Here is a 14,005-nt window from a genome sequence, read left to right on the forward strand (position 1 = left end):
CTCCTCCCCTTCTCCCCTTCTCCCCTTCTCCCCTTCAACGGTTCCAGTACCCCTCTTTTTGAGCTTGAGCCTCGTCCAATTCTTGTAGAGATCTAGTGCTGAAGCTGCAGAAGTGGGGTGGTGCTGCTGCAAGACGCTAAACTCTGAACCATCTCTACCCTTAACCCCTCCGCCATATGCCACAGAATTTGTTACTAGAATCGAGCTCTTTTGTCTGCGATAGTTTCCAAAGCACAGCTCGAAAGATTTTTTTTTCATGGAAAGAAATAAATGAAGTGACTGAAATGAATCCATTACGTAATAGCAGCAAGTACACAAAAAAAGAAACAGGGAAACCGGAGGGGGAAAGCATTGAATTTTGAGTAGAGAAACAAAAAATTTCTGTAAAAACAGAGGATTCAATTGCCTAATCTCTAACATCATCCCTCAAATCTGTCGGATTAACGAATTCTGCATCCGAGATCGTTGAGAGCTCGACTGGGCCCATTTTGCCATCCTTAATCGGGGCAAGGAGTGGGAGTGCTTAAACAATGGTGGGATCCAGCTCCTCTCCTTAGTGCGGTGGTCACAGAGGCTTGGAGAACAAGGCATTGAGAATCATTGGATCATTGTCTCATCACTTAGTTATGAGCAAAACCTGGGCAATGGTCGCTAACGAGAGGCTCCTCTCGTTAGCCGAATCCACAATAGTGAGTATAAAGACATTGTATGCATGTTAGGTGATGCGTATAAATGCAACCAACCAATGGGGTGTTGACTTGTGTATTGATCACGGATCATCATCTCTGCCGGTCATGTGTCCATCAGCTTCTCATACGAACGACAGATCTATTATGACTTTAATGGCCAAGAGGTTAACCTCCATTATCAGAGGAGCTACCCACAACTCTCTATTATGACTCACCATGACAACTCTCCTGAGTGTTGAGACCAACTAGGATAAAAGGATGAAAGAGATCCAAAAATCAGGTATTTTCTCTCATGCATCCTAGCTCTACTCTGTTTCCCTATTCCTTCATTGCGTGCTCAGATTCTTACTTCAGCGAGAATCCCCCACCGAAGCCTCCGGTCATCATTCTCTTGCTTTATGTGTGCAGGACCGGCGAAACAGGAATCTGCGGCATCACTGGGAAACACCTCTCTTATAAGTGAGAAATGAGGCATATGTTCTCAATTTCTGCTATTACTTTTCATCCCATGCTCTAAAAATAAAAAATTTAATAAAAAAAATAGAAATATACGTTGAGAGTTGATGTCTTGTATCCTAGATTGGGTTGTGAGGTGCTCCTAAAGAGCCATTAAAAGCTTGCATGTGTAAATTTGTAGGGTTTAGATAGGGGTAATTCAGGAAATTATGTTTTTCTATAAATTAGAGTCATGACGAAGAGAGTGTATTCTATAACACTTTTTCTATTGCTAATGAAGTTGCTTTCGTCTTCCAATAAGGAGTAAACACCTTGTTAGACATAATCTCATAGGTCCGTGCATTGTGTAATTGTTTGTTTACTCTGTTAATTTTCGACATCATATATAGAGTTTCACTCATATATATATATATATATATTATATATGCTTTCTTCTTTGCTTGGTTAACATTAACCTAACTGATTGGACTGAAATATCTACCATTAATCTTAGCCCTTCTCTGGAACATTTGAGGAGAAATATAATCTGCTCTTCTGGATCCCTAATGAGGGAGGGTTCATTGAATGGTAGTACTGAAAATTCAGAAATTGGTGGATCAGGACTAAGGACTCAGGGTGGGGATAACTATTGAGGATGGGCCAATGGTATAACAGCAATACTTCAGACTTGACACATGGAAAACGAAAGAAAAAGAAATGATTAAAGAAAATCCAACCAACGGCTGACCAGAGGTCCCACCACCAACTTCCTAGTAATGCTGAGGAGAATCACTTGGTTGGAGAGATAAGGTAGAACAAACAACGAAAATTCAACCAACCAACAGTTGACCAGAGGTCCCACCACCAACATCCTAGTATGCGGACGAGAATCTTTGGTTAGAGAGATAAGGGAGAAGAAAGAAAGTCCAAATTGAGATGATATCTACTCTGTTAAAAATTTTATGGTAGTAGGTTTTATATATGGACGGCTGACCTATCTAAGGATGTCAATTTAGAAATCCAAACAGATTTAAAATCGGATTGAATCGATTCAAAGTAAATTAGTTTGATTTTAATTTCGAAAAGTTAAGATATATTTTTATTCGTTTTTATTCCATGATTAAAATCATTGAACTTAATTGAATTATCAATTTTTGGAACGAATAAGAAATTGGAAAAAATTATATATCTTCAATATTTTAATCAATGTAATTTATAAATTATATTCCTTTTATTGTTTGGAAAAATTTTGGTGGATTATATGTCTCTAATAAATAAGGGATTTTTTTTTTTTTTGGGGGTTACTAAAGACGTAAAAAGTTGGTCCAAAATACCTAAAATATAACTTAAATCAAATACAAAACCAAATTGAGTCAAGTCGATTTTGGATTTGCAATTGTTTTCCTTATTGTTGATTCGATTCAATTTTAATTTCTACAATTTGTATCTTGAATGAACTAAAATTGAACCAATTGATACCCTTAACCCCCTTTTACATTATTTGAAGTACATAACAGGTCTTATAAGGGCTGAATTTTTGTGTAGTGAGACAAACCTAAAGGTCTTTGCTCACTTGTTAATCTTAAGTTCAATTGAAGTTGGCTAAATGAAAAAAATAAAATCTTCGTGGTCCTCATTTTGTACCTGAAATAACCCATTATTATGTCCTATAAGTCTTAGTGCCGGTGAAGCGATGATGATAAGAAGTGGCATATTGAAAGCAATATCATAGTCTATAGAGCTTTGAGTGGCTTATGTTGGAGACAGATTGTAAATCCTATATCACGGAAATGAACTCACATATCCCTTTGCATGTTCAACCTATACTTGAGGATATTATTCATTTAACCACTTATTTTTTTAATATAATTTTTAGTATATTTTTTGAGAGATTAACATTGTAGTTGACTCTCTAGCTACGAAGGCACTGTCGGTGATGAGTATAACAATTTAGCTGAATACTTTCCATGGTTGATGGAACCTTGTAATCCAACATCTACGAGTTTTTTTTTTTTTCCATTCTAATGAATAGAAGTCTTTCTACCCAAAATAAAAAAACATTGTATATAATAAATGAACCCCTCCCGGCCTCCCCAGTCCCTCCTCCCAACAACCAAACACCCCAAATGGAAAATGAGGTATTTTTTTTAATCTGAGAAAGGACACTGATGGTATTCAACCAAAACTTGATGGCAAATTGTGTAAAATCCCACACGGATGCTTCTGAGAGCCTGCGGCCACCATCATCTTGGATGTTGCTGTCTTCCACGTGAGAATATAAAATTATTTTTATTAACGAGGGAAGTTGGGAGTTGGGACTCGGAAAGGATAAAAGGGATTGATAGGAGGAAGTGTCACTCAGGAGACACCATGGGTGAAGTCTGAGATAGATGATGAAGAGGTGGAGAAGAAGGTGGTGCTTCAAGACTAAATTCCTCTACCAATCAAAGCGTCTAGTCTTCTCTATTACTTCACGCTTTACCTACAAACACAAAGGTAAGACTGCAATATTTCAAACTCTCTCTCTCTCTCTCTCTCTCTCTCTCTCCCTCATGTATGTGTGTGTGTGTGTGTGTGAATGATAGATAATCAAAGGCATGGGCTGGTGAAACTTTATGAGGACATGGAATCTTGCAGAGAATATGAAGATATACAAGTGATGTGGGAGATGATTCAATCTTCTTGTTCACTTACTGCCTCCAAAAAACAGAGCAAGAAGAGATACTGTTATTGGAGGTTTTGCTTAGGCCAACCTGATGAAACATAGATCTTTCCAAGGATGGCTCTCAGATGCTCTAAAGTACTACACCACTATACTATTATCATCTTATTCTTTCTTAGATGGTGGTAGGAGAAGGGGGGAAAGGGAGGGGGGGGGGGGGGGGGGGGGGTTTGAGAATCTTCTCCTTTTATGTGTAAATAGCAGCAAAATTTGCCCCCACAGAGGGTAAGGTGGAATTATTGGAACTAAAACAATTACTTAGAAGGGAATAATAAATGCATCCACCATTCCTTTGATGGCTTTTCTTGTAATCAGATTTCTTAGACCATCTTTTAGGGTCTGTTTGGTAAGATGTGGAATCAATAGCTTTTCATTTTTGTTGATGCCTTTCTGAAATAAGGCCTTTGTGAATTAGGTTTGTGAGGTTTTTGTGAAGCACTTATTTCTTAAAGGATACCTAACCAAATGAACCCTTAACCTCAGAAAAAGCCATAATAATATGCTGAGAATCTCCTCCAAAATCAAATTATCCAACTGAAGCTGTTGGGCAGCAATTAGACTTTCACTATCCCAAAGCCAAAACTTCAATAGCATCAATGGCCTCACATATCTATAGAACATTGTTTAGAACCTTCAATGGCCCAAACGAAATTATTATTCTGTTTTGACCAATTGGGTCCTCGAGTGAAACAAAAATGGAATTAACGATTCCTCAGGAAACCTGGAATAATTTTTCATGGCCTCCACAACACAACAAATGAATTAGACTTGCCAACCACCCAACTTAATTTTAATTACCGCTTCAATGATCAAAACAGATGGGCAATACAGGTTATTCGAAAAAATGAATAACAACGAAAAACGTCCTCATTTTTTATTAGGGAAAAATCAGAACACTGATGTCATCTGCCGCCTTACCGCATGTGTGCCTATCCCTCTCCCATTAATCAAACAAACAAAACTAGAGAAGAGGGGTGGGTTTTTTGCTGGCTCAACTACCTTCCGAATGGTTTTTTGAACTTCTTGCCTTGTCTACATTTTCATTTAGGCTGAGAATCACTATCTGGTCACATGACCACTGTGCTAGTGAAGAGACCAGCCAGGATAAGCACACAAGCATCCAACTAAGAGTGGCAAAGTGGTCTAAGAACTAAAATCATACACGTCACAACTGTGCTAGATGAAACTATAATCTAGAAAATCTGACCCAATATTGAAGTAAAAACCCTTTGATTTTGGTTTGGCCTTCCGACTCAAATGTCAAGTCTTGTTTTATTGGTGGTTTAAACTTACAAGGTTTAAAAACTCCCAAATGAAGTCCACGATCAGTCTCCACCAATTTCAATTCAAATTGTCCTAACATCAGTCTGACTCGGTCAGACTCAATAAGTTAAGAAACAGGGGTTAGTCGAAATCAGTTTTTTGTCGATGCAATGGCCTGATCTGATCTGATCTTCAAAACCCTGGTATCACTCTCCATGAAGCAAAGGAGGACATTAACAAGGAACAAGATGAATGATAACCATATGTAGCAGGCTTCAAAGCTAAAAAACTTTTGCACTTTTGAGGATGAGCTCATGGGACGGGAAGTTGCCAACATAAAGCATAGAAAAGCACCCACAGGATGCATTAAAGTTCATTCGCCATTTTCTTCAAATCATCAACTTCGTTTTAAATGAGTCTTGCTTGTAATATACTGACTATATATAGAAGAAACAACACTACCACTAAAGCCTTAAAGAACACTTGTAACGGCAGAAATTGACAAAGCAACAGCATCATGCAGCACCGATGCCTTCATGGAGCATCATTTGGTCAAAATGCCATACTCCTGCAAACCCACATAAAAAACACTCCTATTAGTATATTTAATATCAAAATTTGTAAAAAAGAGAAAGGTTCAAATTAAGCACATAGTAACAGTGAAGAATTCATCAAAAATAAAAATAAAAAAACGAAGAAGGATTTTAGAATTGGAATCTTACCATGTCCTTTGCCCACCCGTCTCAATTGAGCTACATATTCGGAGACCACCTTGAGGGCTTCCACCTACATAATAGACAGATCAAAATCAAGAAGGTTAAAGACTCTTGGAACCCTATTGCACATATTCATCGATATAGCGTTGAGATAGAACAGGATGTCAACTCAAATAGTTTTAAGTAAACATGAGTATCAGATTTCACCTGCTCAGTCAAAAACTCGCCCTCAATGAAGTCAGTCAACTGCACATCATGGTTCTGTTCTGCTACCTGTTTTTCAGGATCAAAGATATCTCAGAAGAAGCCAATTTGTCTAATTCCAAGCCAACATACTCATGGACTGTATGAAAAGCTATTCTTTCCCAGTTTATTTTTGGACCTTTTTTTTTTTCCATGTAGAAAATAAAGCCCAGAGAAAGGCTATAAGTAAGGTGATGTTTTTTGAATGGGAAAAAGAAGCCTGCCAGTCTGGTGTTAGGATACGCCAGGACTGACCCAGGCATGAAAAGACTGCGCTGTGCGCTGAAGATGGTCCCCACGTGCCCCCTCCCATCGGCCAATACTTCAGGCATTTCCTATGCCGCAGGGTTCTTGCACCCTTTTTTTTTAATATAAGAGAGCATGCTCTGTAATTTATAATCCATACCCTCATCGAATCATCCCACCCAAAAAGGGGGGAAAAAAGGTGAGAGAGAGAGAGAGACTAATCATTGACAGAGCCCACAAACATGTGCACAAGATACAGAGGAGTCGGGTTTTACACTATGTAACTTCAGAAGCTTTTCATTTGTTAACTTCTCCAATGCCAATCCAAGCTCCATTGCTGAATAAACGAAAAAAAAGTGGAAACAGTTAATGATAATGAAACAAAGCAAATATGGCACACCCCCTCCCCCCACCTCAAAAAATAAAAAAGAGCAAATAGTATTTCAAACAGAACAGGGCACAATGAAAAGATTAAAGCAGAATCAGTTTTTCTGTGTGCACTTTGGCCCTCCTCCAGATTCGTTTAATTCAGTAAAAACTTGTTTCTTGTGGAGTGGAGAAGCATCAGTATACGCGTGGTCTTGAACAGAGGTACATGATGTAACCCACCCCCCCCAAAAAAAAAAAAAGAAAAAAAAAAGAAGTCAACAAGAGATGGTTGATGCTTACAAGGCACAAGAACATCACAGGTTTATTAACCAAGTATGTCGCCTTGATACATAATAAGCTCCTAGAAAGTCATCTGAGGTGGCATGGTCATGTTCAACTGAGGCCTTGGGATGCACCAGTACAGAGGAGTGATCTAATTCAAATTGAAGGAACTAAAAGAGCCCAAGTCAGGCCTAAATTAACCCTAGGAATATAGTGAGGAAAGACACGCATAGTTTAGGTCTAGACCTAGTATGACCTCAAATAGAGCCATTTGGAGGGTAGGACCCGTGTAGCTGACCCTACTTAGGGGATTTTGCTTAGTTGCGTTGTTGTGGTGCCCTTTTCATTTTACTATTATTTGTATTTTTGTCGTTGCTTAGATCCATTTAGTTGGGATGAGGCTGAGTTTGCTGCTGTTGTTTCCTTATTTCTTATATATAAATATAGGTCCATCTATTCTTACATAATGCTAATAACAGCCTTTAGGATTAAACATGCACTAAGGTAACATCAATGTCCATCCGCTTGTTATTGCACTTAGCGCATCCTCAGGCAGGGTGGATCTCACACAAATAGACATATGCACTAATTGTAAATATAGAAAGGTATTTACTCAATCTCTCACTAGTAATTTTTGTAGCAACAGTTTACTCTTCATGTGTAAATTACATATATAGCCCACAGAAAGGAGTTGCATCACTCACCATAAGGGTACAACACCCGGCCATTAAAGGGCGAACATAAAAGAAGATTTGCAAATACCCCAGATACCCACTAACACCCCCTTGCATAAACACCATAAATAGACTCTCAAAAGAAACTTTATTCGGCATATAGGTTATAATTTAGGCTTCCACAAGTATCCGCTGAGCATGGACAAAAACTTTTAGGAAAAATGGTGGACACAGCCTCAATTTGGATGCATGGTGATGCAGACACTTCTATACAATTACCTTAGTTATAAAAGAGTGAAACATATGCTACATGTGATTTTACATATTATACAATGAATCTCATTAAGAATGCATGCCACCATTTCCATCGATCACCATATAGACCAACAGAGATAGAACCTTCACTTACCATAGAGTGCATCTCCTTTCTCCTCGTGATAAAATTCAGACTGGGTTGACACTATAGGCTGTAGCTTTACTCTTCCTCCTCTCTTGTTCTGAAAATTGTCATGGCATAACAGCATTATAAATCCACCCTGGGAACTGAACAGAGATCATCCAACATAAAACAGGCAAACAGCAACAAGACTACAAGGATTTGAGCTTTGGCAAAAACCTGATATTCAATCAGTTTCTCTGCATGTGCCCTTTCTTCGTCACTTGACTCCTTGAAAAATCTTAAAGCAACAATAGTTCACAGTCAGCTTGATATCTTAGCAATTGAAATTGTCAAAAGTACAAGAGTATTTTTATTTTTGTGTGTTGAGAGGGGGGGAGAGGTTCAGCCATTACTTGGCAAGGCCCTTGAGAGCAACATCATCCCGGTCAAAATAGGCATACATGGCATGATACACATAGGAGACATTGTACTCAACGCTGCAAGTCAGGAAGTGAAGGAAAACAGAGTAAGAAACAGACAGATTCTACTAAATGGTACACACAAAAACAGAATCATAAGACTAAGGAAATTGATGATATGCCTTTCAAGTAAAGTTTAAGAGAGGCACACTTAGAAACAAAAACCTACAACAGCAGCAATGAAAGAGAAATAAGAGAGAGATCTTGGAAAACCACATTTACTGTTGACAAAACCTGAATAATAACCACAAATGAACAGAGGCAGAGATTAAAAGAAAAAAAAAATCACAGACAAAGTTAAAGCGGAAGGAGAAAATGCATTAGATTGAAATAAAAATTCCATAAAATATATAATACAGTACACAAGAAAATAGACGATGAAATAGATCGATTCAAATAAAAATAACAATAAAAAAATAAAAACCCGGATCAGATACACACTATACTGAGATTCAGTAAGAAGAAACAGGGCAACATTAACAATGATAGATGCAAAAAGATCCAACAACATACGAAATTGACATGAATTAAATTACAAGAGAAACATCTTGACGTCTCCAAAATTCCAGGCAAATATCAGATATGACCAAGAAGAAATGGGACAGAGAAAAGGAAACAAAACCCACTTGATTTGTTCGTTTATGGCAGCCTCACACTCATCAACGTACTTCTGGCGAGCAAGTGACTGCTGGGGAGCGATGGGAACAAGAGAAGGCAGAGGTACCTTCTTCATCTCTTCGAAGGGCTCAAACACAACACCTGTTACTGACCGATTGGTCGAATCTTTTGTCGTTGCCGAGACTACGGACCCTTCTCTTCCATTTCTCCCCGTTTGAGTCGGCAGAAAGAAAGAAGAAGATGAGTTCAAGCTCGACGGCGAGACAGAATAAGAAGATTGAAGAGGGCTTCGAATGGCCCCTTGTGGAGAGAAAACAGAAGCTGAAGCTCTGAGAAGCATGATCTCTGGTCAATAATGGAAGAGGAGTGATCGCAAGAATGAACGAAATCGAAAGAGAGAACAGAAGAAGCCGAGAAGAGAAGATGATGATGATACATGAAAAATGTGGAGGAGATGATATAGAGGGTTCTAGGCGGCCTTGTCTTGTTTCTACCATTGGATTTGGTTCCACGTGGACGGAAAGGATTGCGTTGATAGAGGAGGCGCGTGGAGAACTCATGCCCTATCTGGAGTTGCCTGTATTTAGCTGTGGAATCCAAGAAAATATGAGACAGAGTGTGAAGGGTCGCTTTACTATCTGTCACAGATGTTAGAGAGAGAGTGGCTTTTTTTTTTTGTCCTTTTTAAGTAGAGAGAGAGAGAGAGACCATTTCAATAAAGACCCTTCCTGTTTTGACATTCGGGAGCAAGGATTCCTTTTGAGTGGAAGAGAGGGATAAAATGTTTTTTTTTTGTTGTTGAAAAGGGCTAAAATGTTAAAAAAAAAAAAATTTATCTAGCAGCCATGATTCAAAGAATCATATTGAAATCTGATAAATCCGATAAATCCACTGATTTTAATCGGAATTCATAGACTTAGAATTTTTTCTTTTTTTTTGGGTGAGAGATAGACGTTAGATTCAATGGCCTCTTTGACAGTGGAATTGGAGGATCTGGTTATTTGCCTTAAATGGAAAAATTTTTTGACAGGTTATTGGTGCGTTTCTTTATTAAAGATTTGAGATTTTTTTTTTTTTTTGCTAATCCCTTTCCAACTCAGCTATCCCTTAAAGTTAATTCGAGTATATGTAAATATAAACTATATTCACGTATAAATTTCTATGTTGTTACTGTCCATTTAGGATTAAAAATAAGCATAATTAAACTTGCTATTTACATATCTCTCGTTGATTACTAACAATTTTAGGATGTCCAAATTAGAGATTGGTTTTCCTATTTGTTCAATCTTTTCAAAAACGTAATCAATATGACTTTTCACAACTAGTGATATGCCCTCATTGTCAAATTTAGAAAACTATAAATTGGGTTGTTTTTAACTTTGTTCTCCAGGTTCCATTTGTTTGAGAGGCGAAATGTTATTTGGGCTTTCTTCAGGTTACTTAAACCCACAATGAGTCTTTCTTCCCCTAACTAAATGCAAGGCTCATCTTGGCCTTTTGAGTTATTTGTATGAAGGATGAAGCTATTCGAGATGCAATGACTCTTTTAGGAGGGTTAATGATTCATTCTTTAATTATCACGTCAGACTATTTGGATTTGGGTTGGGCTTTGAATGGTTTTGAGGCCTCATTGGACTGGGTAGAGATATGTTGTAAATGACACCATTAGACTCCTTAGTAGCATTATTTTCATTTTTTTTTGTTTTTACTAAAGATGGGTATCCGGGCCTTCAGCCTGAGTAGTCCCGCAAGCCCATATTGACCCCACAATCGTATGGATTGGATCATATTGGGTTGAATGAGAACCATTCAATTTTCACTGAAAGCAGTGAAAAGCACTAAATACCCTCGTGTGAAGCATTGTTTTCATTCATTCTCTTTATTTTGATCGTGAATGTATACTGAAAGCCCATCCATTAGCCTCTTGTGCTTTTATATTTTCTATTTCTTAGGTTTGGATTTTTCAGCCACACTCCTTTCTTTAATTTTTTTTTTTCTCTCATAGTTGAAGTTTCTTCTACGAAATTTTTTAGTTTTTGATAGAATTTTATTTTTTCATATGGTAATTCTATTAAGCTCAAATGCCTTTGTAATTGTTGTAGAAACAGAACCCTAAAATAAATGCAAAAAGTAATAAAAATTACAAACAAACAATCACACAATGAACATAAAGATTTACATGGTTAGACAAAATTATCCATGTCTATGGTGAGATGAGATCCTACTTCAGTTGTTTGTCTTCACATCTCTCTTAAACTGCTTATGGAGATAAACCCTCTCTACAAATATATGGTGAAAATCTTATACAAACAATTTATCGAAATATCCATATAACCCTTGAGGCATTCAACCACTTAACAGTCCTTCCAAATCAACCCACTTATGCAAACAAAAGAATACAAGGCATACCAACAACAATCATCTATTATAAGGTTTTATTTTTAGATCAACCTAATGTCCTTAACTTGAAGTTTCAAATGATTTTATAAAGTCAAGGGACTGGATTCAACATAATTTGAAAAATTAAGATACAAGTGATTCATATGATTAAGATAAATCATTAAATTTGACTAAAGAAGCATTGATAAAACCCCAAGGGACCCACAAAGGGGCCAAAATGAGGTCCACAACCGTCTTCGAAAGAAGTAAGATACTAATAACTTTAGACTTATATTAGGGATGTTAGAAAAGCTTGATCAACTCGAACTCATCATAACTCGCCTTGAACCCTAATAAGGCCTGACTTTATATTTCAACCCATAGGTTGGGCTAGGGTTGAGAATTTCAAGTCCAAGGCCTGGTTGGGCTGGGCCTAGGTTTGAGTCTCATTCCAAACCAACCTTGTATATTAAGTACATTATAATACAAATATGTTAATAATCATAAATGAGTACTTATAAAAAAAAGGTCTATAAAAAGTTTTTCATTTTTCACTATCTATTAAGATACAAAAGCATTGGTCTTTGGCCTATGCAATGCATCAAGATCAAGCAACTAAGTAACCAATAGTACTAGATTAGGCTGAGTTGGGTCAACCTCAGCCAATCAAGGTCCATCAAAACTAGGTCGGGTTGGGCTAAGCCCAATAAATTTAGACCTCGGCTAAGATATCCTATCCCGACTTAGGATTGAACTGGCTTGGGTTAAGTTAAAAGACCTTAGGGTTTCGACCCATTGAGTGATCATTGTCACCTCGTTTTTACAGGGCAAATGTTCCTACCTCCATGGCAAGCCCGCGACCGGTAATTGACATTGGCTGGGGTCAACCATATTGATGGTAAGCAGGCCTTGTCCGGTTTAATCCGGTCCATTGTCATTCCTAACCAACCCACGAGGCTCAACACACATATATAATGATAATGCGAAACCCTAGCGCCTACCGTCTCAGTTGCAGTTGCTCTTACTTGCAGGAGGAAGCTTTCTCCCCTACCCCATCCCAATTCTCTTCACTAGTAGCTGCCACCATGGGACGCGTTCGCACCAAGACAGTGAAGAAATCCTCTCGACAGGTGATTGAGAGGTACTACTCTCGAATGACCCTCGATTTCCACACCAACAAGAAGATCTTGGAGGAAGTAGCTATCATCCCATCGAAGCGTCTCCGCAACAAGATCGCTGGGTTCTCTACCCATCTCATGAAGCGCATCCAAAGAGGCCCAGTTCGTGGGATCTCTCTCAAACTCCAGGAGGAAGAACGTGAGAGGCGTATGGACTTTGTACCCGACGAATCCGCTATTAAGATCGATAGCATTGAGGTCGACAAGGAGACTATCGATATGCTCACTGCCCTTGGCATGGCTGATCTTCCCGGTGTTGTCAAGCAAGCCGATACCACTGCCGCTCCGACATCTGGTTACGGTAGGGGTGGTGGTTATGGAGGTGGGGCTCCTAGGAAATTTTAATTTTCTTAGCTTTAATGGATTAGGAGTCAGTCCAAGTGGTGAACTTGGTTCCTTCTTCTTACTTAAAAATATGATTTTTTTTTTTCAAGATGAAGAAACAATTTGATTCCGGCTTTATGAATGTCAAGTTTTGCTGATTATAATTTGTTAATTTCCGTGCTAGTGGAAAATGCTGTGTTTCTTTTAGGGTATTTTTGTTCTCTGGCTTTTATAAGTTTCTTTTGCTGGCTGTGATGAACTTATTTATAATTAGGGTTTAGGGAGGAATTGTAATTATGATATGTGCTGTGTTAAGTATAAAGGACTGGCAAATTGTCTTATTAGATTTGGATTTTCCTGTCTCCTGCTATGTGTGTTGATCCGTATTTCTGAGATTATAACAATTGACATTGAACTCTCACTGGCAATTGGCAATAGGTGATCCTTAGTGCCAAACATTTTCTTGTGGATCAATGGTTACCCTATTCTAGAATTGGCTTTAGTTTCTATTGTTGTGTCTTTCAGAACATTATTGTTTCCATTATTGGATTCTCATGTGGTAGTAGTCATATTTCAGTCAAAGAGGAATTAACCCTAATCTCGTGTGGGATTTTGATGGTCTGGTGATCACACTGGTATATCAGAATGGGATTTTGGAGTGTTTTGAGTTGAAGAATTCCTTAAATGAAAGACTGCTTTATTTGAGAACAGGGTTTAGTTCTGTGGGTGGTCATATATCATCATATTCTTATTTCTCTGTTGAGACTTGTTTCTTTCTCCTAAGTGAAATCAGGGTTCCATAACCTTAGTTCTTCCACTTGTGGTTGAATATTTGTGGTGGAATCTGTTTTTCTTCCATCATAGTTACAAGTTTTGTTCTTTCATAGATAATGTTGTTTGTGAAGTCCTATGGAAGGTGGCGTATAGCTAAATCAGGTGTCTCTGTGATCAATGATGCTCTATAGGTATTAAATTTTTAATTCTCACAAACTCCTCTGGGTAGGACATG

General features: G+C 38.0%; 2 protein-coding genes across 2 annotated transcripts; one reads left to right on the forward strand and one right to left on the reverse strand.

The window, feature by feature from the left end:
* Nucleotides 1-5,452: 5,452 nt before the first annotated feature.
* On the reverse strand, nucleotides 5,453-9,548 carry LOC122085869 (ferritin-3, chloroplastic-like). Its single transcript, XM_042654466.1, has 8 exons — nucleotides 9,124-9,548; nucleotides 8,432-8,515; nucleotides 8,256-8,316; nucleotides 8,049-8,136; nucleotides 6,590-6,651; nucleotides 6,033-6,098; nucleotides 5,832-5,895; nucleotides 5,453-5,677 (listed from the first exon to the last, which is right to left on the reverse strand). Exons 1-8 carry the CDS (start codon nucleotides 9,453-9,455, stop codon nucleotides 5,625-5,627), a joined length of 810 nt encoding a protein of 269 aa, XP_042510400.1. The 5' UTR covers nucleotides 9,456-9,548; the 3' UTR covers nucleotides 5,453-5,624.
* A 2,920-nt stretch (nucleotides 9,549-12,468) lies between these two features.
* Nucleotides 12,469-13,340, forward strand: LOC122085922 (40S ribosomal protein S17-like). Its single transcript, XM_042654538.1, has one exon. The coding sequence runs from the start codon at nucleotides 12,469-12,471 to the stop codon at nucleotides 13,015-13,017; it is 549 nt and encodes a 182-aa protein (XP_042510472.1). The 3' UTR covers nucleotides 13,018-13,340.
* Nucleotides 13,341-14,005: the final 665 nt, after the last annotated feature.

This window comes from Macadamia integrifolia, chromosome 8, assembly GCF_013358625.1.
Source record: "Macadamia integrifolia cultivar HAES 741 chromosome 8, SCU_Mint_v3, whole genome shotgun sequence".
Taxonomy (NCBI): Eukaryota; Viridiplantae; Streptophyta; class Magnoliopsida; order Proteales; family Proteaceae; genus Macadamia; species Macadamia integrifolia.

Coding starts and splice junctions, on each gene's coding strand:
- LOC122085869 (XM_042654466.1), bottom strand. CDS start 9,455: ATGCTTCTCAGAGCTTCAGCTTCTGTTTTCTCTCCACAAGGGGCCATT. Junction 8,516..9,123: donor GCCATAAACGAACAAATCAA/GTGGGTTTTGTT, acceptor CCTGACTTGCAG/CGTTGAGTACAATGTCTCCT. Junction 5,678..5,831: donor ACGGGTGGGCAAAGGACATG/GTAAGATTCCAA, acceptor GTGGGTTTGCAG/GAGTATGGCATTTTGACCAA.
- LOC122085922 (XM_042654538.1), top strand. CDS start 12,469: ATGATAATGCGAAACCCTAGCGCCTACCGTCTCAGTTGCAGTTGCTCT.